We start from the raw sequence: 26,110 nt of genomic DNA, 5'->3' as shown, positions 1-26,110 counted from the left end.
CTTTACAGCATGTAATTTAAATGAATATTTTCGAAGATATTGCAGACTTAAAATGCAGGGACATAGCAGTTGCGGCGGTACCGGCCGGTTTGTATTGTCTAATGAGAAAAAAACATTGAATGTTGTATATAAAGACATTCTGTAGTATATTTAGTATGTTCAGGGGTATCTTTTGAAGATTTCCCCTTCTCGATAATAATCTAAACAAAACAAAAATATACATATTTAGTATCAGCATTGCACCCGTGCGAAGCTGGGGCGGGTCGCTAGTTAATAATAAATAAGAGATACAGGTTGATAGGACACATTATCAGACATGATAGGCTAGTTAAAGAAATATCAGAAGCAGAAACATGATTTAAGAAGGACAGAGGTAGTTTATATTAAATTGAAGTTCGCAAATAATTAGGGATGTACGGGGGCAGTTCTAGAACTAACCGGCCTGACAAAGTTACACAAAAACATTTATTTATCACCACAGTCCCTTTCTAGCTCTATACACTTTTCCTGGTGATGTTCAGTAGCTTCGATACCTTATTTAAAATAAGAAGCGTAGATCTCCTGAAAATAGCCATCTACTGCAAACATCACCTCTTCATATTTGGCAAATTCTTTACTATCGAGCCATTTCTTCAAGTTTGGAAAGAGAAGATAGTTCCAGGACGTTAATTTTCGTGAATAGGGTTTATGAGGAAGTAGTTTGTAGGTACTTCAAATCATTGATTTTGGCCACTCTAATAATGGATGTGTAGACAGGCGCATTATCGTGATGGACCAACACTTTCTTATTCGCCAAATGCGGCCTTTCTTCCCAAATTTCATCACACAAACGTTGTAAATATCCCAAAAAAAAAAACTTGCTCAGTGGAACTTACTTTGCCTTCTTTGGAGCCGATTCTCCCCTTTACATCTATTATTTTGACTATTCCTTCGTCTCAGATGTGTAGTGATAGACCTAAATGATTGAAACATCCTCACGATGCCATTTTTGCTCGACTCTGACCAAACGCGACATCCATTTTGTACACAGCTTTCTCATTTCTATATGCTCAGTCAGTATCCGATGTACAGCACTTTCTAAATTGCCTACTATTACTTCTAACTCGTGAAATTTTAGTGGACGGTCATCCAATACAAATTTGTGGATTTTTTCACCATTTCTGGAACAGTCACCTCATTTGGTCTACCACTGCAATGTTCGTCTTCATAGCTAGCAGGGTACCGTTTAAATTCTTTGTAACCACTTCACTGTTCAATACGAAGGTACAGACTCCCCCAAAGTAAAGGTCAACTTTAAGTCCTTTCAAATGAAAGTATTTTGTCCATGTTTACAAAACCACTGAGAGCGTTCTCTATTGATGGCTGTCTTCTCATCTACAAACTCGAAACTTAATCTTACTAAAGTTGGTACTATCCACCACAGTCATTATATTTTAGCAACTACAGCCATCTATGTGTCAGGTCGATTAATTCTGGAACGACTCTCGTAGGGTGCTTTAGTTTTCCACAATAGCGGAGGTTTGTTCAAGAGGAAGAAATGGCGCGTGTTTTAGTGCTGAAGGCCTCATAATAAAGGCACTACAGCACTCTTGGTAAAAAACTGATTGTGCTTTTTTCTAAACTATACTTTTCACTTTTACCTTTTCTTATGAAAGCGTGTCTCATTACAATACGTATCGGTTTTTTATACTTTCCCGGTGCAAGTCGAGTTTCAATTTCGTCGAGTTTAACAAAGCCTGTCCTGTTTGCAAATCGTTGCGACCTCGGTTGCTGAATGCTTTATTTGCAAAAACGAACGCAAATTGTCAGTGTTCACGTTCAACATTCGTGTGTGGATGACAGCCCTATTCATTCTGATTTATCGAGCTCTTTCGTTTCAAACATTTTTCGACTTTTTTATGCGGTTTTGGTTCGTTCATTACTCTCAATGTATTAAGAAATGGTTACATACGATTCCAGACAAAGCATTTTTTAATGAGTTTTAATCAAATGCTGACACATAATAATATAGTTTTGAACAATAATTATCAAAGGTATTTGAAAAACAATTTGCCCAGTCAAGAAAAAAGAATTAGCCAACATCCACTAATCCTGTATTATGCTCATTCAATTACAACCAAGAACGTATAAAAATAGCATAATTGATCAGTTCCTATAGGTTTTATTTATATGTATAAAGCGTGAGAAATAAAACGATGTCTTTGTCATTAATCTACGCTTTACAATTAGATAGAGAACAAAAGAAAATAAAATCTGTTCATCAGTTTGAAGTTTTATTCAATAAAATGCACAGAATGTATGCCGTGAAATTTTAACTAGATATTTATTATCAACTACTACGATTTTTTTAGATAATCGTACTATAGAAAGCATCTGTAATCTGTAATAAATTATTTGCTACTCGTATCACGATATTAATTTGTTTACGTAATTAAAACTTTGTACACTGTTCTTTCACGTAAAGAATTTGATATTGTTTTTAATTAAATTTCATGCGCTTGCTTTAATAAATACATTTCATTTTACTACGTCTTTTAACATTTAATTTAGATTAGCTGATTTTCGTAACGAGAACTCATTAAGTGCTTCATAATTGATTTTGCGAAAGAAGAACAGCGGGATAAAAAGCAATTCTGAGGGAAAAAAAATGGAAAACGTCGTTTCTCAAACAACAGCTCATTATTAAAAAATTGATTCGGAACTTTTCAATTTGTTTTGGTAAATAGTAAGCTGTAGATGTAATTAAAAAGTTAAATATAGTAGATGATCTTCTTTGTCGCATGACTTGACAGTATCTTCATTTTAAGTTCTCTGTAATTATTTTCAGTTTTTCAAAAACATGCCGGAATTTCAATGGTATGTACAGGGATTTCCACTACTAAGTAATCATCACTATACAATAAGGATGTTTTATCGTAAGTTTGTCTGTAGGTATGTTTGTACCTCGCCAGATCGGTCAGTACCAAAATCAATACTTTTTGGTTGAGGATTGTAATACGAAAAACAGCAATAGACGCGAGAAATTTCATAAAGATTAGAGTTTTGTAAAATTTCATCAAACATTATTCAGCTGTTTAAAATATATTACCGAATGCAACGGTAACAGGGCGTTTTTATCTTACATTCACATCGTATGTGTGTAGAAATGAACCGGATAATAGTTTTGCCTGGTACCGGATAACCGTGTACGCAGCATTAGTTCTGCCGGGTATCCGGCTGGTTACCACTACGGTTAATGGTTTATTTCTTCGTTCTGGCTATCCATTAAATAACACCCTCACCAACGTCCCAAACCACATTAAGTCCCGTTCAAAAAATTATTTAAACATTTAACAAATGTTTTACTTGTTGGTTAGCGGATTTTAACGAGAAGGTTGAGTTGAAACAATTGAAAGTTCATAAACACTAGAAGTCTGCAAAGTGACAAAATCATACTAATAACTTATTGTTAATTAAATCCTGATATACCAACAGTTCGTCCATACTAAACTACTCTCGTTTATGAGAAAAAATAAACACAAGAACTAAACCGAAATAAGAATAATTTAGCATAGTAATCAATAAATAATATAACTTAGGGCAAACGACCTATCCCAATACTATCTTAACTACCAGTTTTTTTGTTATATTTATTGAATTATTATTGATGGTGTTAGTTTTTTTCTCTGGTAGTCGCGACGTCATTATCCGGTACCCTGCTGGATTCTAAAAAGAAGTGCCAAATCCGTCTGTTACGGGATCCAAACCGGGTCCTCGGCCTATCCCTTATCGTATAGTATCTGTTTCCGTTGATAGTGCAAAATTATGAAAATACTTGGTGATTAAAATTTCTTATCAAGGATTAATGTGAAAATCCTTTTTGAATTTTCTATCCACTACAAACCTCAGGTTAATGAGGGAGGAAAAATATTTTGTCACACCCCCACAGGGATCGAACCCGGGCCCTTTGGCTTTAAGCACCAAAGCTCTTACCACTAAGCTACGAAAGATGCCAACAACAACCACGACAAACCGAGCCTACAGGTTAACAGATCCTTCGATTTTTTACTAATGCAATTATATATACTGAATGTATGAAACACTTCATATTTTTAATTATTAATACTGGTTAATGTGAAAATTCATTTTCAATTTTCCATCCACTACAAATTACCTCAGGTTAATGAGTGAAAATTTTTGTTGCTCTTGTTTCTTTCCTTCATTAATCTGAGGTAGTTTATAGTGGATGGAAAATTGAAAATGAATTTTCACATTAATATTTCATATTAACCAGTATTAATAATTAAATAGGCAACTTTCGATATTGAGGATGTTATTGTTTAATTAAGAATAACCAGTTTAACATATTCCAGTTGGAATTAAACAATTGCAAAAAGTTAGTGGGCTTAAATATATGTGAGAGCAAATAAAATACAATGAAAATGTAAGTGTTATCTACTGCAAACTTGAGAGGGTTGAACTAGTTCCTTTATAATCCACGAAGCTAAATAACCAAAAACTGAAAATAGTTAATATTTAACTACACATATTTATATATATATACAAATGGATTTATTATATATAAGTTGCACATTTCCTGAAGCTTTGACTTTTTGTTACGTTAGATAAAGTTAACTTCGGAAATCGTTAGCAGCATTCTTAGTTTAAATAGAACACCCTGTGTATTAGTCGATGACTACTTATCATTTTCTGGAAATATGTGACGCCAATTAGAAATGTCAGAGTTTTCAGAGAAACTGTGTTAACCTCCCGCGAGATTTTGTGCGTCTAGCGAAAATACTTCAACGACCCTTTGCAGTGAAATAAATTTCTTTCGTGAAGCACATATAACGGACGCCCATAAAAACCACTGGAACACCATCATTAATCAACAATTTTTTTTACATTTTCCTCTGCCTTGTACGTTTTAGTACTTACGAGAACTGTGCCTGCACATGTCACGGCCCTTTTCTACAACGAAAATGACTTCCGAGCTGCCAAAGGGGGTGAGAGAGAAAACCGCAAAAAGAAATTAACAACTTTTACCAAAAAAAGATAGTCGTCAAGTTTGCAGTTTACAACTGGGTCGATATTTTCTGTTAATAGATATACTTTTTCAGAATATGGTAAAACAAGTTTTATTACACCGACAAAATTAATATGCAGAATATAATCAATGCATAATACAAATTAGGACAAACGACCCTGTCACCGCTACTTTTTGATCTATACATCGAAGACGCGATCAACATCTTAAAGACAGTACAACTGTAGGGATAGATATACAAGGGCAAAAGATTATTAGTATGCTTAGATTTGCAGATGATATAGAAGTATTAGCATCTAGCAAGGAGGAGTTAGAGATAGCTTTAAATAAAATGGAAGCGGTAATGACAAAACATTACTGTATGAAAATAAATAAAAGTAAAACAAAAATTCTGGTATGCAAGGCAAGAAAAAGTAGGGAAAAAGCGAATATAGAGACAGGACACGAAAAATTAGAAGAAGTGGCTGATTTTAGTTACCTAGGAAGTCAGATATGTCAGTAAGGAAGGAGTAGTTGGGATATAAAGCAGAGTTAGAGACATATTAGAGGCAGAAACGGAAGTTAGGAGGGGTAAATGTAGACCTAGATTACTATTCGCAAATAGTTAAGAATATGGGTTGTTCTAGTTTTGGGGAAATGCGAAGATTAGCTCAGTATAAGAAAGAATGGAAGTGCGTGTCCAACCAGTCTTAGGACTGACGACCTTTTGAATAAATTTACAGTCCCATGTTGAAAACAAATTCATGGTGGGTATTTTGTTCTGTAGGAGCACCTCCACAAGAGGCTCCGGTCCGATAATGCTATCGTATATAGTATGTAAGACGTCTTCTACTGCCAACTTTTTTTTTTAAATATGGATACACTCGCTCATTACTTAATTAAAAAGATATCTAATAATTCTAGAAAATTGGTTTTATTGGAAAAAAATGTTCCTGAATTGTATTCTTCTTAAATTGAAAATGAAAAGTGAATTTTTTTACGTGAAACATTTCTTGGCGCGACTGTAACGCAGAATCAATATGGGAAGACGCGTCGTCTGGTGATGCTAATATTTAATTATTCAGTGGTTTTTCTTCTTAACTTATGTTTATTTATTTATTACTTATTTTTATCTACATTCTTTTCGTTGTTACTAGTTTTAGTTGTGTTTATCGGAATATTGTTGTTTTCATAACTATTACGGCGTCCCGTCCCGTGACGGCTAATTTCTACTTTTTTTTTATATATATTACGCGATTCCGATTCTCAACCCCCGAACCAAATATTCGCTTGATGAAATGCCTGCTGACTATGATGAGAAGTCTTGAAAAGAATCACTGACAGGACAATCTCTCGAAAGCGTCTATCAATCTTCTAAGTGTGACGTTGATATAGGAACGAGCAGAAATCTATTGGAAAATACGTTTCCTGTTGTCCAATAAATTGAATGGACAGTTAACTCTTGAATTCTATAGGATTTTGTTAACGGCCACTGGATGTTTTATCGAGTGGATCTTCCTTCTTTGAAATTCACCATGAATGAAAATTTATTTTCCTCACAGAAACGAATAATAAAGATGAGTTACAAGCTCAAAGAATCCCGAAGAATATTTCAACAGGGTGTCAAATCTTTCACCTATTTATTTCCGGTTTTTATTGGGGTATAATGGTTGTCTTATATATTGCAAATGTATTTTTGTTCCAACGTTTTTCACAATTTTAATATCTTATATGACGCCCCAGTTTTATTGTAATAGCTTCAAAGAATAATTGTAATATACACGGTAAAATACTGCACGTAGAACTAGACAATAACGATTATGATTTATATGATTAATGATTAATAATAAAATGATTAGTTTAACTAAGATGCCCTCTGTCATTTGTTTATTATGTTAAAAGCTAAAAGTCTTATGGTACCATTTCACCGGTATTGAAAAGAAGCGCATCTATTATGAGGTGTTTTTGAGTAACTAAGGGAACGTACCCAATCTATACTACGTGACCCGTCAGAGGGGTGAAGGGAGCGGTCTTCAAAAATGCCATGCTTGGTCACAGGGACGAAGGGGGGATTCGATTTTCGTGACAGTCAAAATCCTATAGGGAAATCTCGCGCTCTTTCGAGGTACATTCAAAACTTTTTGTTTGCAAAAAATGATTTAAAACCATTTTTATGAATTACAACGTGAAAACTAGAGGAGGAGTCTTGACTTTTACTACGGGTGGTAGGTAAAAATTGTAAAAAGTGAGCCACGTAGTATGGATACATTCCCTGATCTTTGAAATTCTTGGTGATCAGCATTCTATCGAAATCGAATCGATCTAGTCATTCTACTGTAGACAGTTGTAACAGAATACGGACCGACTCTACCAATAGCCTTTTATGAATTGCTCCAAACAGCGTAGTGAACGCCACCTGTAGTAAATTGCTAGCTACATTTTAGTGAGATTCAAAAATGTTCAACAAGATCGAACTGAAGCACACATATTTGAATCTCACTAAAATGTTGCAATTTATAGTAGGTCTTTCCGCTCCATACTACTTCCCATACCATTCTATATAAACTAGGTAAATGAGGCCTATACGAGTTATTTAAAACGTTAACTATTTTTCAAAATCGACATCATTCATATGTCTATTTCCAGCAAGTCATTAAACAAATAGAAACATTTTCTTTGGGTTGCTTATTAAAAAAACAAGGAAAAAACAAATAATAAGTAGTAGCAAATAAGAAGTGCAGAAGTTGTTTCAGTTTCTATCTTGCCATGCTCTCGCGTTTTCAGTACGAAGCTCGTTCTCAAGTGCGTATGTTCTTGACATCATTTACACTGTCAGCGGGTGGAAAATCTGCCTACTCCTACATACTGTATTATTACTTCCTCCAACGTCTTACCTCCTCAACAGTCGCGTTGGTTGGCTACTTTTTTTACGATGGTGTATTATCTCCCTATGCATTATTTACATTTCTTTGAAACTCTAAAAGTGGTTCTTTACAGCCGAGTATTCTACTCTTCTTGTTCTCAAAGAACGAAATACACCAGTCGAGTATTGGACCAATCTTTGCAACGAATTGAGTGTGTTTGATTTGTAAAGTGGTAGAACCTACTTCTTAGCTCTGTAAATAAAGAGCGTTGGACACGGTCACATACGGTTCTCATTTGAACACATATTTTAAGTAATTCCGGAATTTCTGATTTAATAGATACTAGCTTTTCCCAGCGGCTTCGCTCAAATAATGTATGTCTCAAATAAAAATTACACCTTTTTACCCCCGCCCCCTTTGGAAGTTGAATTTTTTAAAATGTCGGGAAAGGTTTTTCAGAAACTAAATGAGAGACCATTAAGACCAAGTTTCAAGTAAATTTGACCACAAATAATATATGTTCCATTTAAACATTGCAACTCCTCTTCACCACTCATACCCCCCAACATACCATTTTTAACAAATAAACGGCCAGACTGATGTTTTGAGTGATAAATTTTTCGTTTTGCTGTCAGTTACGTTTTGTTATTCCATGTCAGTGGCGGTTTTTTTGTATACCATGTTTTATGTCAAATTCAACGGGAACGGGATAAAAAAAGTATCCTATGTCCGTCTCCTGGTTCTAAGCTACCTCCCCACCAATTTTTAGTCAAATCGGTTCAGCCGTTCTTGAGTTATAAATAGTGTAACTANTGTTTATGCACTTAAAAATAAATAAGGTTTAAATGAAAATTGATCTACTTCTCTATGTGAAGAATTTCTTAAAAGAGGTGAGTTAGAATTTCCACAATTTTGAGTACCTAGTTTCCACAGATTAAAAAATTAATTTTCGTTTCTAAAAATTATGAAAAAACAGTTTCTAGAATTTTTTTAAAAAATTTACGATGTTATTAACAAACGAACAGTAACTAAATAAAATACTAAACCCTAAAATTCCATCCGATGAGTTATGCTGCCGTATTTTGAGAATAGTAGATTCAACAAATTATTTTAGTATACACTTCAAATATATGTGTACTTTTGAATGTTGTAATGCTGCCAACATTACTTAAACTAGTAAAAAATTAAAACCGTAACCCAATCCCTTGGTACATCACTACATACTATAAAACAAAGTCGCTTTCCCGCTGTCTGTCCCTATGTATGCTTAAATCTTTAAAACTACGCAATGGATTTTGATGCAGTTTTTTCTTTAAAGATAGAGTGATTCAAGAGGAAAGTTTATATGTATAATACATGCATAATACAGTAGGGAAACTTTAGTTTGAAATATAGTGGATGCACCCACATTTACTGGACATTACAAATATATTAATTTCTGAGAACTGAAGAACAATTTGCAACGTAAAACCCAAAATTAAATTTCGGAGAAAAATGACTATATACCAAACTGCCAGCAAGATGTGAAATGATTATTAAAAAGTTGTTTAAACTAAAATTTTAGAAGTTGTGTTGGGTTTAAAGACAATCTATATAGAGGCTAAAGACTTGGGACAAAATTGTTTTCAACTAGCAATAAGTTAATGTACGAAATTTCTATAATAATCGAATAATAACCTCTGAAGGTGGAAAATTTCCTTCAAATTTAAATGAGGCCACCTTTGAGACAGCGCATTCAATAGAAACAGAATCATTAAAATCGGTTCACAATAGGCGACGAAATTTCTTTTTCTGAAGTCGATTGAAAAGAGACGTTTACTAACACATTTTATACACACCACGTCCATAGATACATATAATCTAAAGTTCAAGAAAATTAAACTTTCGTGATATACACGGCCTTAATGAGATTTGCATTACAAAAGACGAGAACTTTTTAAGTTCTATAAAGTAAAAATAGATATTTAAAAACATTTTAATTTGTTTTGCAAAGAAATATCTCATACTCTCATACAGTTTAAACCGTATAAGAAATTCAACTGGCTGCTTTGCTAGACTGTCGTCGCCCACATAAAGCATCAATTAATCATTACTTTGTTTGTGCTTGTTGTATCAGATTTTATTTACGATAAGCTAGACTATTGCCCATCTTTAGAAATCACAAAGAAATTTTGTTGATACGTAAATAACGCACAAAAAAAAAAGAAAGGCAGATTGTCCTACAGATACGTGAAATCATTGATAAAGACTTATTAGTTGTTTGTTTTAGTTAAGGAAATTGGAAAATGCGAACTTCTAAATATATATTCCAAATGTCAATCAGGTGTTATAAAAATATATTATATTTTCTTGCACTTTTCTTTAGTGTAGGCAAACAAGGCTGATATTCTAAAAAAAGTTACTTTTTGATGTTTTCGCATAAATAAGGTAACAATATTGTATTAACGTTTAAGTTCCTAGTCTGGTCTAAATCACCAGACGCTGACCACGATATCGATATTATTGGATCTCATTAGCACGCCATAGGCAGTCTTGATAAATACTTCAGTAACAACAAATACAATGTGCATATTTGGATTGTTTAGTTGTTTAGGAACATTTTCGGCGTGGTCGCTAAATTATACCAAGACTGCCTCTCCCACCAACAACTTAAACATTCTCATTAATTGGTTTACGTGTGCCTTGCATGTATATATAATGCATCGTTGATTCTGTTAGATAAGTTGAAATACCTTAGGAAGGGCTTGTCTCACGATTGGAATACTTCAGTAGCCGCAAATACCTACTAGATTGTGATACAATGTCTGTATTGGGATATTACAATATTGTGAATTTGAAAATTTACAAAAAAACACAATAAATGGTGGGTGGGGGTCTCCACTCTATCTAACTTCCCTAATTCTCTTTTTGTTATTGATGCTTTTACTAAACTTTTCACTGAATTAATTTCAAATTGACAAAAATATNTAATGTTGTCTATGGTCAAGTATGGTGTCTTATTTATAGTCAGATTTACCTGAAACTAGGCTTTAATGCCTTTTCATATAAAATTAGTGACATACATATCTATTTCAACATTTTACAAAATTGTACCTCTTTAGGAAGCTGAAAGGGGTTTGCATAAATTGCATGTTTGTTTTTGGTCCCATTTACTTTAAACTAGTTAAAGGATTCAATCTCTCCTGGGTGAGATGAGTGGTGAAGAGAAGTTGCAATGTTTAAATGAAACATACATTATTTGTGGTCAGATTTACTTGAAACTTGGTTTTAATGGTCTCTCATTTAATTCCTGAAAGATCTACCTCGACATTTTAAAAATTCAATCCCCAAGGGGTGGGGGTGTTGCAATTTTTGTTTGGGACATACTTTATTTGTGATTGAATTTACTTGAAACTTCGTACATATGCGATTTGATATTATTATTCAAATGAAAAGAGGTTGCAACGATTCCATGGGGTATATTTTATTTGTACTCGGATTTACTCGAAGGTTGCTCATTGTTGAAATTAAGCAAATACGTGTTTTAGCAATTTTTAAAAATCAACCTTTAAGAATGAAATGTTGTTGCTATGTTTGTATTTGAAATTTAAGATGGCGACATTACATAAAATTAAAACGTAAGGGTGAATTGGGAGTTAAAAGGTTTTATGGAGAAACAATATTAATTTCTGCGAGCGAAGCCGCGGGGAAAAGCTAGTTATATATATTGCAATAACTCTTGTCCCACAATTGTTATTATTCATCAAAAAAAAAAAAGAAGAACCGGTAAAAATGATGAAAATGATTTAAGTTATCTGACAAGAACTTTAAGAATCCATATGAGGGACGTGATTTATTTGGAAATTTGGTGTTAATCTCCATTATTCGTGGATAAAATTGCAATTACTTATCAGGGATAGAGACGGTTTCGGCTCATTTTGCCATCTATACTTCCATTAATGCTATTAAATGCCAATTTTCTCAAATATCGGTGCGCAATATGGCCTCAGTGTATCCACCAAAATCAATACTACGGTTCAGCACCATCTAATTGCATTTCCCTTGATACGTGCGAGTAAAAGCAGCAAATTTATTCATAGAGAATATTAATGTTACCGAATTCAAAACTTGGAATACGCTTCCTACATATAATATTTAGAATAACATAACAAACGTTAAAAAGAATATGTTAATTATGTCGATTTCTCCGTAATTAAGTCAAAAAATATTAACAAAATCCTTTGTACTGTTTTCCCCAATGATGATAATAATATTTTTTCAATAAGAAGCAGCCAAAAGGGATGAAACGTTCTTTATTTCATATGTAATCTCCAACCGATGTTTCGCCTTTTTGGTCCAAGGCTGCATCAAATAGATTACTAAGTTATTTAGTTATGTACATCAGACGCAGACATTGGAAATCACTTGTACAATTACCCGAGAATTTAACATTTCTAACCACTTTGATAAAAAATTACACAAAATCACAACATCATCATCATCATAGGGTCGTCAATCCTAAGACTGGTTGGACACCCACCTCCACTCTTTCCTATCCTGAGCTAAACTTCGCATTTTCCTAAAAACTAGAACAACCCACATCCTTAACAATTTGTGAACAGCAATCTAATCTGAGGTCTATCTTCTCTACCCCTCTTAACTCTCGTTTCCGCCTCTAATATGTCTGACTAGCCCTTCATGCCTGAGAAGTGTCCTACCAACCTATCTCGCCTATTCCTTATTGATTTCCATAGAGTCCTGTATTCTCCTATTCTTTTTAATATGTTAAACTGAACTTGTTATCCACCAGATGGTATAGTAATCTAACCTAGGTCTGCCTCTATCCCTCCTAACTCCTGTTTCTGCCTCTAATATGTCTCTGACTAGGTGTCCTACCAACCTATCTCGCCTATTTCATAATGACTTTCATAGAGTCCTCTGTTCTCCTATTCTTTCTAATACCTCTTCATTTCTAACCTTCTCTATCCACGGTATCCTCATCATTCGCCTGTCACACCACATTTCGAAGGCTTCTAACCTTTTCTTTTCCGCCGCACTCACTGTCCATGTTTCACACCCATACAACGCCGCGCTCCAAACATACACCTTTAACAACCTCTTTCAAATTTCTAAATTAACATTAAAAATCACAACATGAAACTTAAANCCATCGAATGTAACCACGAAACCACCGAAGTTTGATGGAAAGACATCATGGATTATTTTCTTTACACAATTCAAGGCAGCTGCAAGGACCAACCCCTGGATACCGAAAGAGAAAGCCACTGCACTTACCTGTACCTTACGTAATGGTGCCGAGGAAATTTTAAATACACTACGGCCTGAAGAATTAGGAGACTACCAGCAGCTAGTGAAACGGCTGAAAATGTGATACCGCCAGGCAAGTGCCAAGTGGCATTAGTCTATCATGTCCAACTAAGAAACCGGAGTCAGAGGCAGGGGGGCTGACTCGTGAAGGCGACCTTAAATTAGGAAGACTTGTGCCAATTTGAAACTGCTTCGAGAATCAGTCAACTATTTGTGGCATGTCATTTAGGAGACAGGCGTTTCTGTTGACCCCCAAAAAATTAAATTTAAAATTTGTTAAGCCGAAATTGAATGAAAGATAGTAAACTGAACAAGTTTTTTAGGAATATTTGATAGGCGAAAAATGTAGGTATAAATGAAATCTTTTATCTTTGTGATTTAGACACATTTATTTCGTTTTTAAATATCTAAAAATGTTTATTTACTTCCGTATTACGACTTTTACGAAAAGTTAGTTTTTCTTTGAAATGGCTTAAAATGGCCCAATTATAAATGACTAGCAAGATAAAATCGGGAGCAAGGTGTTTTAAAACAAAAAAGCCTAGTATTTTGTAAATCACACTTAGGTCCATATTCCTGAAAACAGCAGATAAAATCAGAAAAAGGTATTTTAAGCGACTTTTTTCGTAAATAAATACTTTTCGATTGCACTTGACACTAAGCTAAATTTGCCGCTTTTCTTATCTTCGCAATTAAGATCTTTTATTTTAATTAGCCGAGAATATATTGAAAATTACGATCTTAATTCTTTGGATCCATTACTCTATCTAGTAAGGAAGATAACATTTTTGCGATCCCTTACATTTGCATCCGTGGCACTCTTTGCCCCCTTCCCATTTACGCTGTCACTGCCAAAGGGCTTTCCAATCGGTAAAGGTCATACATACATTAATAATAATAATAATGCTGTATTTTTAATTGCTTAGGATCGTATGGTTACGATAGTAAAGGACAACACGAACGAAGTTGTCATGTATTTCCTTTTCTAATGGACCTAGGTGGGATTTATCTAAATAATAGGGTTGTTTAAAACATTTTCCCCCCATTTTCTCATGTAGGTTTTTCTATGTTCGGACCATTTCAAGTCATTTACAAGAAAACAAAGTTAAGTAAAAGGCAGCGATACGGAATACGGATGCCTAATGTATAAGTTAGCTTTCCAATATTGTAGTTACCTTTTTGCAATACTGAAGAATATCCATTTTATCTTTTATACATGATGCTTTTGATGCAAGGTCGGTTTGCCACCTGCCTTGCTCCGTCATGAATTGTGGATGATATGGTTCTTGTCCGTGAATGCCAGTGTCGCAGAGAAGTGCCACTTGGGGTTCAAAATGCGTTACAACACTGTTTGATGGTGCGACATCCTGCAACGTCTAGAAACAGAAAAATAAAATGATAACAATTACCTCACGTATACCATTTAAATACACACATAAAGTAAAGTTTAAAACACTAACGATAAAAATAAAAAGTAAATGATTTTCACTTATGCAATTAATTCAATTTTAATTTCTCAATTTCATTAAGCCAATAGTCAGTGATATCAAATTTACATTAGAAATTTACAAACTTATCCAGAAAACTTTAGCGTGTCTTCATAACGTCAAACGATAGAAACCCAGGGAGTCATAAGTTGTGGAAGATCAATGGTGAAATTGGATATTTCGATTAGATACCGTAATGTTTAATTTATGGTATTCTATAGACTCCTATTATAGTGATTTTAGACATTTTTGTATTAGATACTGTATTTTCAAATCCGTTTAATTGGAACCAAAGAATGATTTTGTTTAACTGAGTTAGGATTACAACGGAAGAGGAAGTCAGTATTATGGTGGTCAAGCCCATCTCTTTGTTTAGATGAATGTGACTTAATAGGTGTGATTTTATGTTGGGCTCCCTAATTAGCTGGTGTGAAGTGTTATGCAGTAACGGCTTTAGATTAGATTATTGTGGAAAAAGTTTCTCTCACTGGCCCACAACAAGTGCTAAGCTTGAGGGCCTAGGTAAGGTTATGGTNCAATAGTCAGTGATATCAAATTTACATTAGAAATTTACAAACTTATCCAGAAAACTTTAGCGTGTCTTCATAACGTCAAACGATAGAAACCCAGGGAGTCATAAGTTGTGGAAGATCAATGGTGAAATTGGATATTTCGATTAGATACCGTAATGTTTAATTTATGGTATTCTATAGACTCCTATTATAGTGATTTTAGACATTTTTGTATTAGATACTGTATTTTCAAATCTGTTTAATTAGAACCAAAGAATGATTTTGTTTAATTGAGTTATAATTCTTTTCTATTAGTAATTGTAGACTATTGTAACTAATACCGTAAGAACGAAACATTTTAATTAGTGAAATTACAAGTATCTGCGTCTTAATCATTTTATATTAATTAATTTGTGGATGATGTTCGAACCGTTTTTATTAGTTTAGATTTAGGAATCCATAAAAATCGAAGTTTATAACTATATTTATTTATATCAATATTGGATTACAGCAATTTCAGCAGATCGCTTATTGCAATTTGCGATGGCTTATTGATTCTTTAAATTGAGGATACGGGTGTGGCAAAACCCCGGCGACTCCTGGATTGCTGCTGCAGTTGTCCCCGTGATTAACGTCCGGTTTTTAATTACCCTCTCTGGTCTTGAATACCCTTTGCAATCCAAGCTTAATACTTTCCCTCGGAGATGATTTAAACCGATTTCAAACTTAAATTCCAGAAATTTTCATTAACCCTGCAATTCAACCAACAAAGAGAGAGAAAATGATCCTTTGCAGCCGTTAAAATTTCGGAGCGTAATTTCCTATTTTCTTTCGTTATGGCACTAAACTAGGTTTTTATTGGTTTGAAAAACTGAATTATCCTTCCATCTATAAAGCTTTAACCGGGTGTATTAATAAAAATTTGTCGACGCATAAAAACATGTATACGGCTACTTCTCGAATACATGCAGGTATTATAAGTATCTATCTACGTTACTATTTATTTTCAAATACGAACACCATCAAACAACAACAACAGAAACACTTTATACTTTTCAACTTCAAACTTTTGTACTAGTTAGAAAACGGAATTTTCGATTTTATTGGAAAACAATTACTGTTATTGTTAATACGCTTCTTTTTTGAGCTTTTACTTGACACGCGTAAAACTAACTCATCATCATCATCATCATAAGATCGTCAGTCCTAAGACTGAAAGATTGAACACGCACCTCAACTATTTTCTATCCTAAGCTAATCCTCACATTTCCCTAAAACTAAAACATCCCACATCCTTAACTATCTGAGAACAGTAATCTAATCTAGGTCTACCTCTACTCCTTTTAGCTCTTTCTGATTCTAATATGCCTCTAATTATCCTCATGCATAAGGTGTTCTACCAAGTTCTCTCTCCTATTTCTTATTGACTTTCATAGAGTTCTCTGTTCTCCTATTCTTTCTAATACCTTTTCATTTTTAACCTTCTCTATCTACGGTATCCTCATCATTCCCCTGTAACATCACATTTCGAACGTTACTAACTTTTTCTTTTCCGCCGCGCTTACCGTCGACGTTTCGCACTCGTATAATGCCACGTTCCAAACATACACCTTTAAGGATGTTTGGGAGGTATGTCAAAATGCTATGAGACAAATAAAAATTTGGAAGAACGTTCCTCATTCAATTCTAAAACTCCTGTAAAAATTACAAATCGATTCACTAAACCGTTAAAAAGTTATTGAAATTTTAAAAAATTGTAATTTTACACGTCATTTTATGGAGATTCGTTAACCGAACAGATTAAATTTATTTTTATTAACAGAAAAAAAGCTACCAGAAATTTCAAACTTTTATAATAAGTAACTTGAACTCTGGAGAATCACTTTAGCGTAAGGTTATTCAAATTCACTAAATGGTTATCGAGGAAAAAATGAAAAATTAGCTGAAAATCTCGTTTTTACTTGATAATATAATGATAATATTTATAATTGTCTGAAATAAATGCAATTTTAAAGTTTTAATTATTATTTAAACATATTAAAAAGTTTTACGCTCATTATTAATAGAGATTGAAACTAAATATTTTTTTGTTTCGAAGTTGAAATCAAGGCATATTCACTGCCAAAAGTCAGTTAAAAATTTTCCGTATTATTCGTTATTTCTTATTTTAGGTTTTTGGTCCAAATCCAAATTTTCTCTCAAACCGTATACTTTTTTTAGTAGATATAGATAGTATTTATTTACCTCATGATATGCTGCAAAACCTAATTAATTACGAATTTCTAATTTTATGTACCTACTCTTGTCTCCGATTGTACCTCCCAAACATCCGTAATAATCTTTTTCGAGTTTCATAATTAACCGTTCGCGAGCATAGCAGTGACTTCGTTTTATTGAAGGCGACACGACCCTGCGCTATCCTCTGCTTTATATCCCTACTACTCCTTCCATCCTGACTAATGTGACTTCCTAGATACCGAAAATCAACCACTTCTTTTAATTTTTCGTCTCCTATCTTTATATTCGCCATTTACCTACTTTTTCTTCCCTAGCATAACACTATTTTTGTTTTACTTTTATTTATTTTCATATAATATTGTTTTGTCAATACCGCTTTCATCCCTAACTCGTCGTTGCTAGGTGGACGTTATTTTTTATTATTCATTTAAGTAGAAATTCATCTGTAAATCATAATTTGTTTCATTATTTGTACTATCTGTATCATAGTTGGATAATCCTATTTAAGACACAATAGTTTCTTAAAAAATCTTGTAGCAACAGAAAAATCTTGTTTTTTTTTGCATGGACATAATCACTGTTCTGTTAATAACTTTCTTGTCAGTTGTTTTTATTGGACCTACTTTAAACTAACAATAGAATTTATAATCAAATCACTACCCGTGAAGATCAACGTTTTTAAAATGTATTTTCCGATTAATTTTCCTTCGGATTTCTTCAGCTGAGAACCTTATACAGTTATAAATACGCGAGATATAATTTTAACAAGCCTAATGTTCAATTAATTCGTTTACACGCGAGGAAAAAATTGAAATTTTCCGAGGAATTTTTTCTAACGTATTTAACTGGGCTTATATAGGACGGGCCTCGAAATCAAATTACGTTCGTTAGCTGTTATAAGTGGACCATTCTCGTATAACAGAAACACGGTTTAGTTTCATTTGCCCACTAGTGTTTCTGTTCCCTTCTTCAAAAAAGGGTGCGAGAAATGCGTAAATTTCGGGATTAATTCTTCGATAGAAATGGCGTTGTTCCATCATTAATGCCCGATTAAACAGGCAGGTAATTAGACCCTTCAGAGGACGTCCTCTATCTTCTGGTGCTGCATTGCGTATAACGAATGATACTGTCGGAATCCTTTGTGTTATTAATTTGTTACTCTAAAGAACGCAAATGGCATACCTATTAGGCAATAAAAAGATTGCAGAAGAACACTTATGTGGCAGATGTTGCGGAATGGAAACGTAATCGATGTGTTCGTTGAATGTGAATGCGATTTAACCCTCCTTTGAAAATTAACCTGTTTTCTATTAACACGAACAGCTTAATCAATTTAATGAGTACAATTAGTAGATAACAGGCCTTAACAAATGTAGTATTCAAAAATTACCCCAATAGTTTTCTGCTTATTAGATACTCTTCATGCGTTACCATTATTGGCATATCAATTTTTTGTATACTTTGGGAATAAATAAATTAATTACTTTAACAAGCTTTTGAATTCCTTACAAATAGCATTAGCTATTAGATAGCTGTCTGAGCGTGATTTTTAAATCATAATATATGCATTATCATCATCATAAAGTCTTGAGTCTTAATGTCGAAAACTGGTTGGATACGCACCTTCACTTGAGTCAATCTACTATCTGGAAAACCCGAGCAACCTACATCTTTAACTATTTGTGAAGAATAATCTAGTCTATATCTACTTCAACCCCTCTTAACCACTGTTTCTGCTTCTAATGTATCTCTAACTAGCCTTTCACGTCTCTCTATTTCTTATTGTCTTCCATAACGCCCTCTGTTCTCCAACTCTTTCTAATACCTTTTACGCTTCTAACTTTTGTGTTTTTGCAACTTGAAACTTTTGAAAATTTTTATCGAGGTCTAAGGAAAAACATATTTCTTACCAATTTTTTATTTTAATTTAACTAANCTTCATGCGTTACCATTATTGGCATATCAATTTTTTGTATACTTTGGGAATAAATAAATTAATTACTTTAACAAGCTTTTGAATTCCTTACAAATAGCATTAGCTATTAGATAGCTGTCTGAGCGTGATTTTTAAATCATAATATATGCATTATCATAATCATAAAGTCTTCAGTCTTAAGTCGAAGACTGGTTGGATACGCAGCTCCACTTGAGCCAATCTTCTATCTTGAAAACCCGAGCAACCTATATCTTTAACTATTTGTGAAGAATAATCTAGTCTATATCTACTTCAACCCCTCTTAACCCCTGTTTCTGCTTCTAATATATCTCTAACTAGCCTTTCACGTCTGTCTATTTCTTATTGTCTTCCATAACGCCCTCTGTTCTCTACTCTTTCTAATACCTTTTCATTTTTAACCTTTTCTATCCGCGTCATTTTTAACATATCCTCCTAAAACACCATATCTCAAACAAACGCTTCTAACTTTTGTGTTTTTGCAACTCGAAACTTTTGAAAATTTTTATCGAGGTCTAAGGAAAAACATATTCCTTACCAATTTTTTATTTTAATTTAACTAAAAACACAAATCGTTATGAATTCAATCACGTAATTACTAGTAATATATTAGAAAAAATGATAAGGTTGTTTCTCAACGCTCATAGGTATTTTGTTATCAACGGAATAATATTTTTTTAAATAATTTATTTGAATAGCGGTCCAGTTTTTGACCAGACTTGGACCGCGGTTGCCAGTTGCCAACCGTTGCTAGTCTAGACGTCTAGAGCATAAATACCCCTTCAACATAAGAAAAAATAAATTGTTGAAATTGAGTAAAAATGAATGCCACTTAACATATATTTTCTTTTGGAAAAACTCATAACACTGTTTGGGATCATAGGAATAGCCGTTATGTAGACCTTTTCTGGATTAAGTTTATTGCTGTATTATGTACCCCTAACCGTTGTATTTACATAACTACCAAATTGATATCATATTATATATATATAGATATATATAGACTTTGATCAACACTTATTCCTTAACTATTGTTCTATTTATATACAGGATTTTATCTAATTTCTGGTTTTAATCGCTTTAGCTATTGGTTTCAAGAGCGTCTATCAAAAATATTTTTTAATTTATCGTTATATAGTTTGACAATGATATAGTATTAGAGTAGAAAGTTCATAAACTCTCGTTTAGTGTTTTCCTTAAACTATTAAAGTGAAATTTTTGTAGGCTGTAGAAAGAAAGAGGAGATGGTATATTAGTAATATTGTTTACCAATTAGACAAGTCATAAATTATAACAGAAATAATAAATCGACGACGGTATACCCGCGCTGATGATAAAAAGCAGTGAGCATTTTTTTTCCGATAGTTTCATAAGGGAAAGTTATGTAATTAGTCGGTCTTCGGGAATTTCGTTTAATACCTTCAGCAGTGTTTCCAATTTCCCGTCACTTTTTGTTCGTTAGCTGTGGCAGAGAACAACCGGGCGACAGTCAATTCGGAAAATTAATAGCTGTTTGCCGCGGAAATTCCCTAATTACTCTTGTCAGTAAACTCTTATCACGAGCCAAGAGTCTTGAACTAGTTCGCATTCACGAAATCGATAACCTTAGAAATTCACCCGTTCACCCTACCTACCCCGTCGGCGGCTGCCCTCCCCATACCATCAATAAATCAAATCAGTTGCTTTTATTGAAGCCTGCGAAGCGTAAATTCGTCAAGGATCGCGGATGCAAGTAGGCGAGGAAGAAACTGGCTGCGTCTGGGTAATCTAATAAGCCGAGAAAAAGAAGTGGGGCGCCACCTAGGAGTAAAGCAGGGCGTGTTTTGTACATTTTGTACCGTAAGCTTATGATAAAAAGAACGCCTGATTCGATCAAGCAGGAAGTAAATTGGGCGACGTGTCTCAAAGCAATGCCGCGGGATTATATGGATTAATTACTTTTACCTACTTTTCATACATCAAGTAAATAATTTTCACCAAGGCGATGAGAATAATACGTAAGAGAGAAGAAAATTACGCAACAATACATAATAACAGTTCGTAAATCAATAGCTCTCTCAGTCAATAGAAATACAAATTTCTGTAATCTGGTACGTGATATTACAGCGATGATACGTTATTGACGTTGTTATTGTGCAGGCAGTGAATTGAATTTATAATTTTAACTCATTACAATATGCATAGTAAAGCATTATAAACTCGAACAATTAATGCTATTGCAACTGTTTGGAAAACTGTGCTTCAGAGCTTTTAATCAGGCGTCGATTTTATTAGACTCAAGAGAGTTAGGAATGAGTGTATTTGAGTACCCTCCAGCAGGTTGAGTACTTATATCGGAAATTATGTTACGAGTTGATTGATAGGAATAAATATATATGTAAAAAGAGGTAACCTGTGAATAATTATTGCAATGGATTACTAATTTATGTAGTTTATTTGTACGTGCTCAAAATAAATTGTGGTAGGGATATAAAAAGTCATTAAGCCTGTTTGTTGTTTTCGAATTATTCGTTATTTAATGTAATTATCAGCTACGAAAAAATTAAAAATAATGAAAATTCTAGAGAAAAAATTCGGAAAATTCGAATAATTAATAAAAAAAATAAAAATTAGATATTGTTGAATATTCAAAAACAGAATATTGAATTAAAAATTCGAATCGAATAATAGATAATATTCGATTCAAAATTCGAGTAGTTTTGTAAACGTATGGGAAATTTTGGACTTCCTTTCCTAATACAAAAAAAATAAAATCAATTTTATTATTTTCTTTTTTAACTTATGTCATCAACAGATACAAATGGTGAGACTCATTTAAATCATGAATTATAAGACACAAACAACTAATCGTAAACAAAGTAACGTTGTAGATCTCATGCGCTTCATTCTCCGAGAGGTAGCGTGAGTCTTAACTTGAAACGCGCGGTATTTAAAAAAAAATACACACTTTGACTTGGACCTTCTCTCCCCACGTGGTTTAACGTAATTTTTTGTCAGACCTCTCCCCCTCAGGCAGACTATGACGGTTATGGAAAACCCCTAAAGACCATTGAAAAAACTAAAAGCGTGGCGCACACCAACTATCGTTGCATAGTAAGAATGCCAACAGTAACAACAAGTTTGTAACATTGTAATGTAGTATCGGGAATGCGTGCTTTTTAGTTTATGGTAGGCTTAAAGTAATTTAGGAATAGTTTGTAATTTTAAGGGATTAAGTAATTGTTATCCGTATGTTTAGAATAAGAAGCAAAATATTTTTAAGCAATAAACTTTAAGAAAACTACTGCGTCCTCTCCAACCGTACGGTTTTATTAGCTGACTGAAGGTACCGTGAGAAAGTGACAAAAATTGACACGTGCAACGTTGGGGTAAAGAGAGACAGAGAGGGTATACTTGACCGAGGGTCTCAAAAACATTACGGTCAGTCTTGCGGGGGAGAGTTGAATCAGTTCTCGAAGACAGCGGTTGTAGAGGATCGAATTTGTACGAACTTATGATATGTTCATTTTGTATTTCATTTTATTTAATAAACACTTTTAATTCTTTCGAATTCTATGCTAACATCACTATTATTAGTCCCATAGTAATTTAGACTGTTAAGTTTGAATATTCAAGAAGAGGGTTAGAACTTTGATCTTTGATTCTTCTATGGCATAAAAGTACCCGTGTCAACTCCATTTTCAAAAAGGGAAGCATAAACAATTAAATTTTGAATAAGATAAAGTTTTATTTAGGTTAATTGAAAATTAGTGGCCTATAAAATTATAGGATCAAAACATAATCGTCTCTTGCAAACGTCTTTTTTGAGATATTCTTTTTTCTAATTACATACCTAAATTCTAAGCCATCTAAAGTGACGGCTCATGCAATAAAACTGCCAACAATAGACAGTCGTTGCTCATTCCTAAGTACAATTACAACTTTATGGCACCATTCAAACAAAATACGTTTTATATTCTGTTATGTGCCTGTACCTACAAAACTCAAAATAGTTTGAAAACTTTCAGAAGGATTATTTAAACGAATTCCACTACTTTATCGCAATATGGGAGGTGCGCAGATAGTACAACATTTTTATTGAATTTCAGATGCAAAGATAAACTCAATAAGGGTTATTGTCCCTTAAAATTGTCCTTATTTCTAAGAATGTTAGCCATTCGACAAAATAAGATATAAAGTAAAGACGCCGCTATAGGTCGCTGATTTAAATCCGGCTCGAAGGACCAAAAATGTTGTCGCCTTGGTTTGACCACATATATGAATGCACTTTTTGGTGGCACTAAATGTCTCGATAAAGATAAAAACTCGATAGGTATGTGTAGGGATGTTTATTAACATTAAACGACCGAATTCAAAACACGACACTTGAACTAATAGACTAATAAATGTAACAAAAACAATTATAGACATTTAAAAAGTAACGGATGCATAAAAGATAAAAATTAATTAATTCTGACAGAAAAATTGTGAAAAAGTAAAAAACATTGTTTACAACGGACTCAAATCTATTGCTACGCAACAAGTAGTTTGTTGCATACCTACTTAATAATAGTTAAAATCTAAAAATTAAACATTCTAATTCTTCAGAAATTTCCCAGTAAATAAAAAAAAATCCTAATTCACGATGGTTTTTGTAGCAGGATTTTTCTTATTTCATATTCCTTCTTGTACAATTTTTATCCTCTGTCGATAAATAAAGAGATAAGTATGTTTTCTGTTTAGTTGTCAAAACTTTAATTTATGTCTTTTTTGATATCGCGTTCGTAAAGCGTAGGTATTTTCTAATCTCGTTGAATAAAGGAACTGTTTTTATCACTGTTATAAATCCTTTCAATTCCTCTTCAGTCTGCAATTAAAGTCTTAAGTGAAAGAAGAAAATCTAAAGGAAACGTTAAATTTGCTCAGTTCGTCTTTGTTCTAAAACGTCAATATCGTTTACATTCTTCATGAGAACGAGCGAGAGATATTTAACAATGTTAATGTTCCAAACTGTTCGTTCGACATATATATTTGAAAAAGAAGCCCGAGAGGGAAGTCGTGGGAATTACAACGTGATTGCTGAGGTGTTATGTCTTTTAGACGCAAATCGGATAATATTTACTAAGTAAGAAGTATTCCATCGGAAAAGATTAAGCCAAAGATAGCATTTTGAAATATAAAATTATGAATATGAAAAAGACCATAAGAATAACCCAGTTTTGGAGTAAGACAGTTGAAGCATATAGTACTTCGTGGATAATAAAGATAAAAAATTTAGTAATTAATAGCTGATCACCTTTCCTCAAGTCCTAAATTTTCATTTAGAGTCGACTCTCGTTAATTCGAAACTCGAGGGACGAGATTACGAATTATCGAGTGTTTGAAATATCAAATGGTTCGAAATTTTTGAGAGAAAATAACTAAAATAAAACAAACCAATTCATGCGGAAGTGTGTGTCAAACTAATTATAAGAAAAACAAAAGCTCGATGATACGATCATACATGTTTGAAATTGCCTCAAAATGTATGTATGTACTTACAATCTTTCTGTCTCTTTTTTTCTGCAACTTTGAATTGTAGAGTGTTTGACGTCGATGAGTTCGAATTAACGCGTCATTTTGTTACGTAGCAATGATTTTTTTCGTGCATAAAAATGTTTTGATTTAGTTCGAAATATAAAGAGATTTTGTAGGGAACTCCTGATAATTTCGAATTATAGAAAGGTTCGAATTACCGCAGGTTTGAATTAACGAGAGTCAACCGTATTACATAAAAAAACATTGAATACCCTACTACCACCTATTTAACCAGTGTAGCAATATAATTATTAAGGTATAAATTTAATGCTATCGAAATTGATAAAATATGACCAATACTTTCTTCGTAATTTGGGTAAGCGATAAACGCCGGTCCTGGACTATTTGCTACACGCTGTAGGAGCCGGTGACATTGAAAGAACCGTCTCGCGCAATTGTAATTTTTTTTAAAAAATTGATAATAGATAATTATACGAACAAAATGGCATTGGTATGCGTTGATTTACTTAGCAGAAAGTATAATATTAAAAAAAAAAATGTTCAGAATAAAAAAGAAAAAATGTTTTACCATAACCGCGAATTTTAACGAATTATAGGTAGGTACTGTATTCGATAGGAAATTTGTTATTTTAAAAGACGAAAAGGCGTGGCATATCTACTTAAAGGGTGTGAAAAAAGGTAAAATTACACCATTATTGCATACACTTTTTTAATTTTACGTGTTTTAATGTGCTCCCAAACTATTAGTAACCTCACACCGTGCCGTTGTTAGCGGTCGCGTTTATTATATATATATATATATATAGTTTATATTAATTATCCAACAAAAAAATTGAACATGTTCATTCTAGTTAATAGTTTTTTATTAATGATAATTAGAGCACACTATAGCAGTTAAGAAAAATACGCCTTTCCGATACGTTATTAATTTGATTTATTCTGCAGTGGCAAGTGTTGTTTTGGTACAGTTTGGGAATTTGTAAAGATAATCATACTTTGTCTTAGAGTTTTGTAAAGCTCAAAGACTCAACTTTGAGAATATGAAACGGTTTTTTGGATACAATTGCGTAAATTATGTGTAAATTCAATTTAAAACAAACAAGGTTTTCGTATGTTAATTAAATGCGAAACTAAAATAAAAATAGCGACCCCTTAGATTTGAGCTGTAGGGCTCATGTTTGGCGAGGATTTTTTTTACATCAAATAGAAACATTTGAGGGGGTAAG

The 26,110-nt window shown here is 33.3% G+C and overlaps 1 protein-coding gene and 1 long non-coding RNA gene across 2 annotated transcripts in view; one reads left to right on the top strand and one right to left on the bottom strand.

Annotated features, from left to right (window-relative positions):
* Positions 1 to 14,548, bottom strand: part of LOC108737789 (amyloid-beta-like protein) — a 61,851-nt gene extending 47,303 nt beyond the window's left edge. The window contains exon 1 of the mRNA XM_018470888.2: positions 14,352 to 14,548. Coding sequence (XP_018326390.2) covers positions 14,352 to 14,441 — 90 coding nt within the window. The 5' untranslated portion in view covers positions 14,442 to 14,548. The remainder of the gene's footprint in view (positions 1 to 14,351) is intronic.
* LOC108737795 overlaps positions 1 to 26,110 on the top strand; it is a 198,204-nt gene that overhangs the window by 171,867 nt on the left and 227 nt on the right. The window lies entirely within an intron of this gene.

Source organism: Agrilus planipennis, unplaced genomic scaffold (genome assembly GCF_000699045.2).
Source record: "Agrilus planipennis isolate EAB-ADULT unplaced genomic scaffold, Apla_2.0 scaffold183, whole genome shotgun sequence".
Classification (NCBI taxonomy): domain Eukaryota; kingdom Metazoa; phylum Arthropoda; class Insecta; order Coleoptera; family Buprestidae; genus Agrilus; species Agrilus planipennis.
This window is presented reverse-complemented; position numbering and strand designations above follow the sequence as displayed.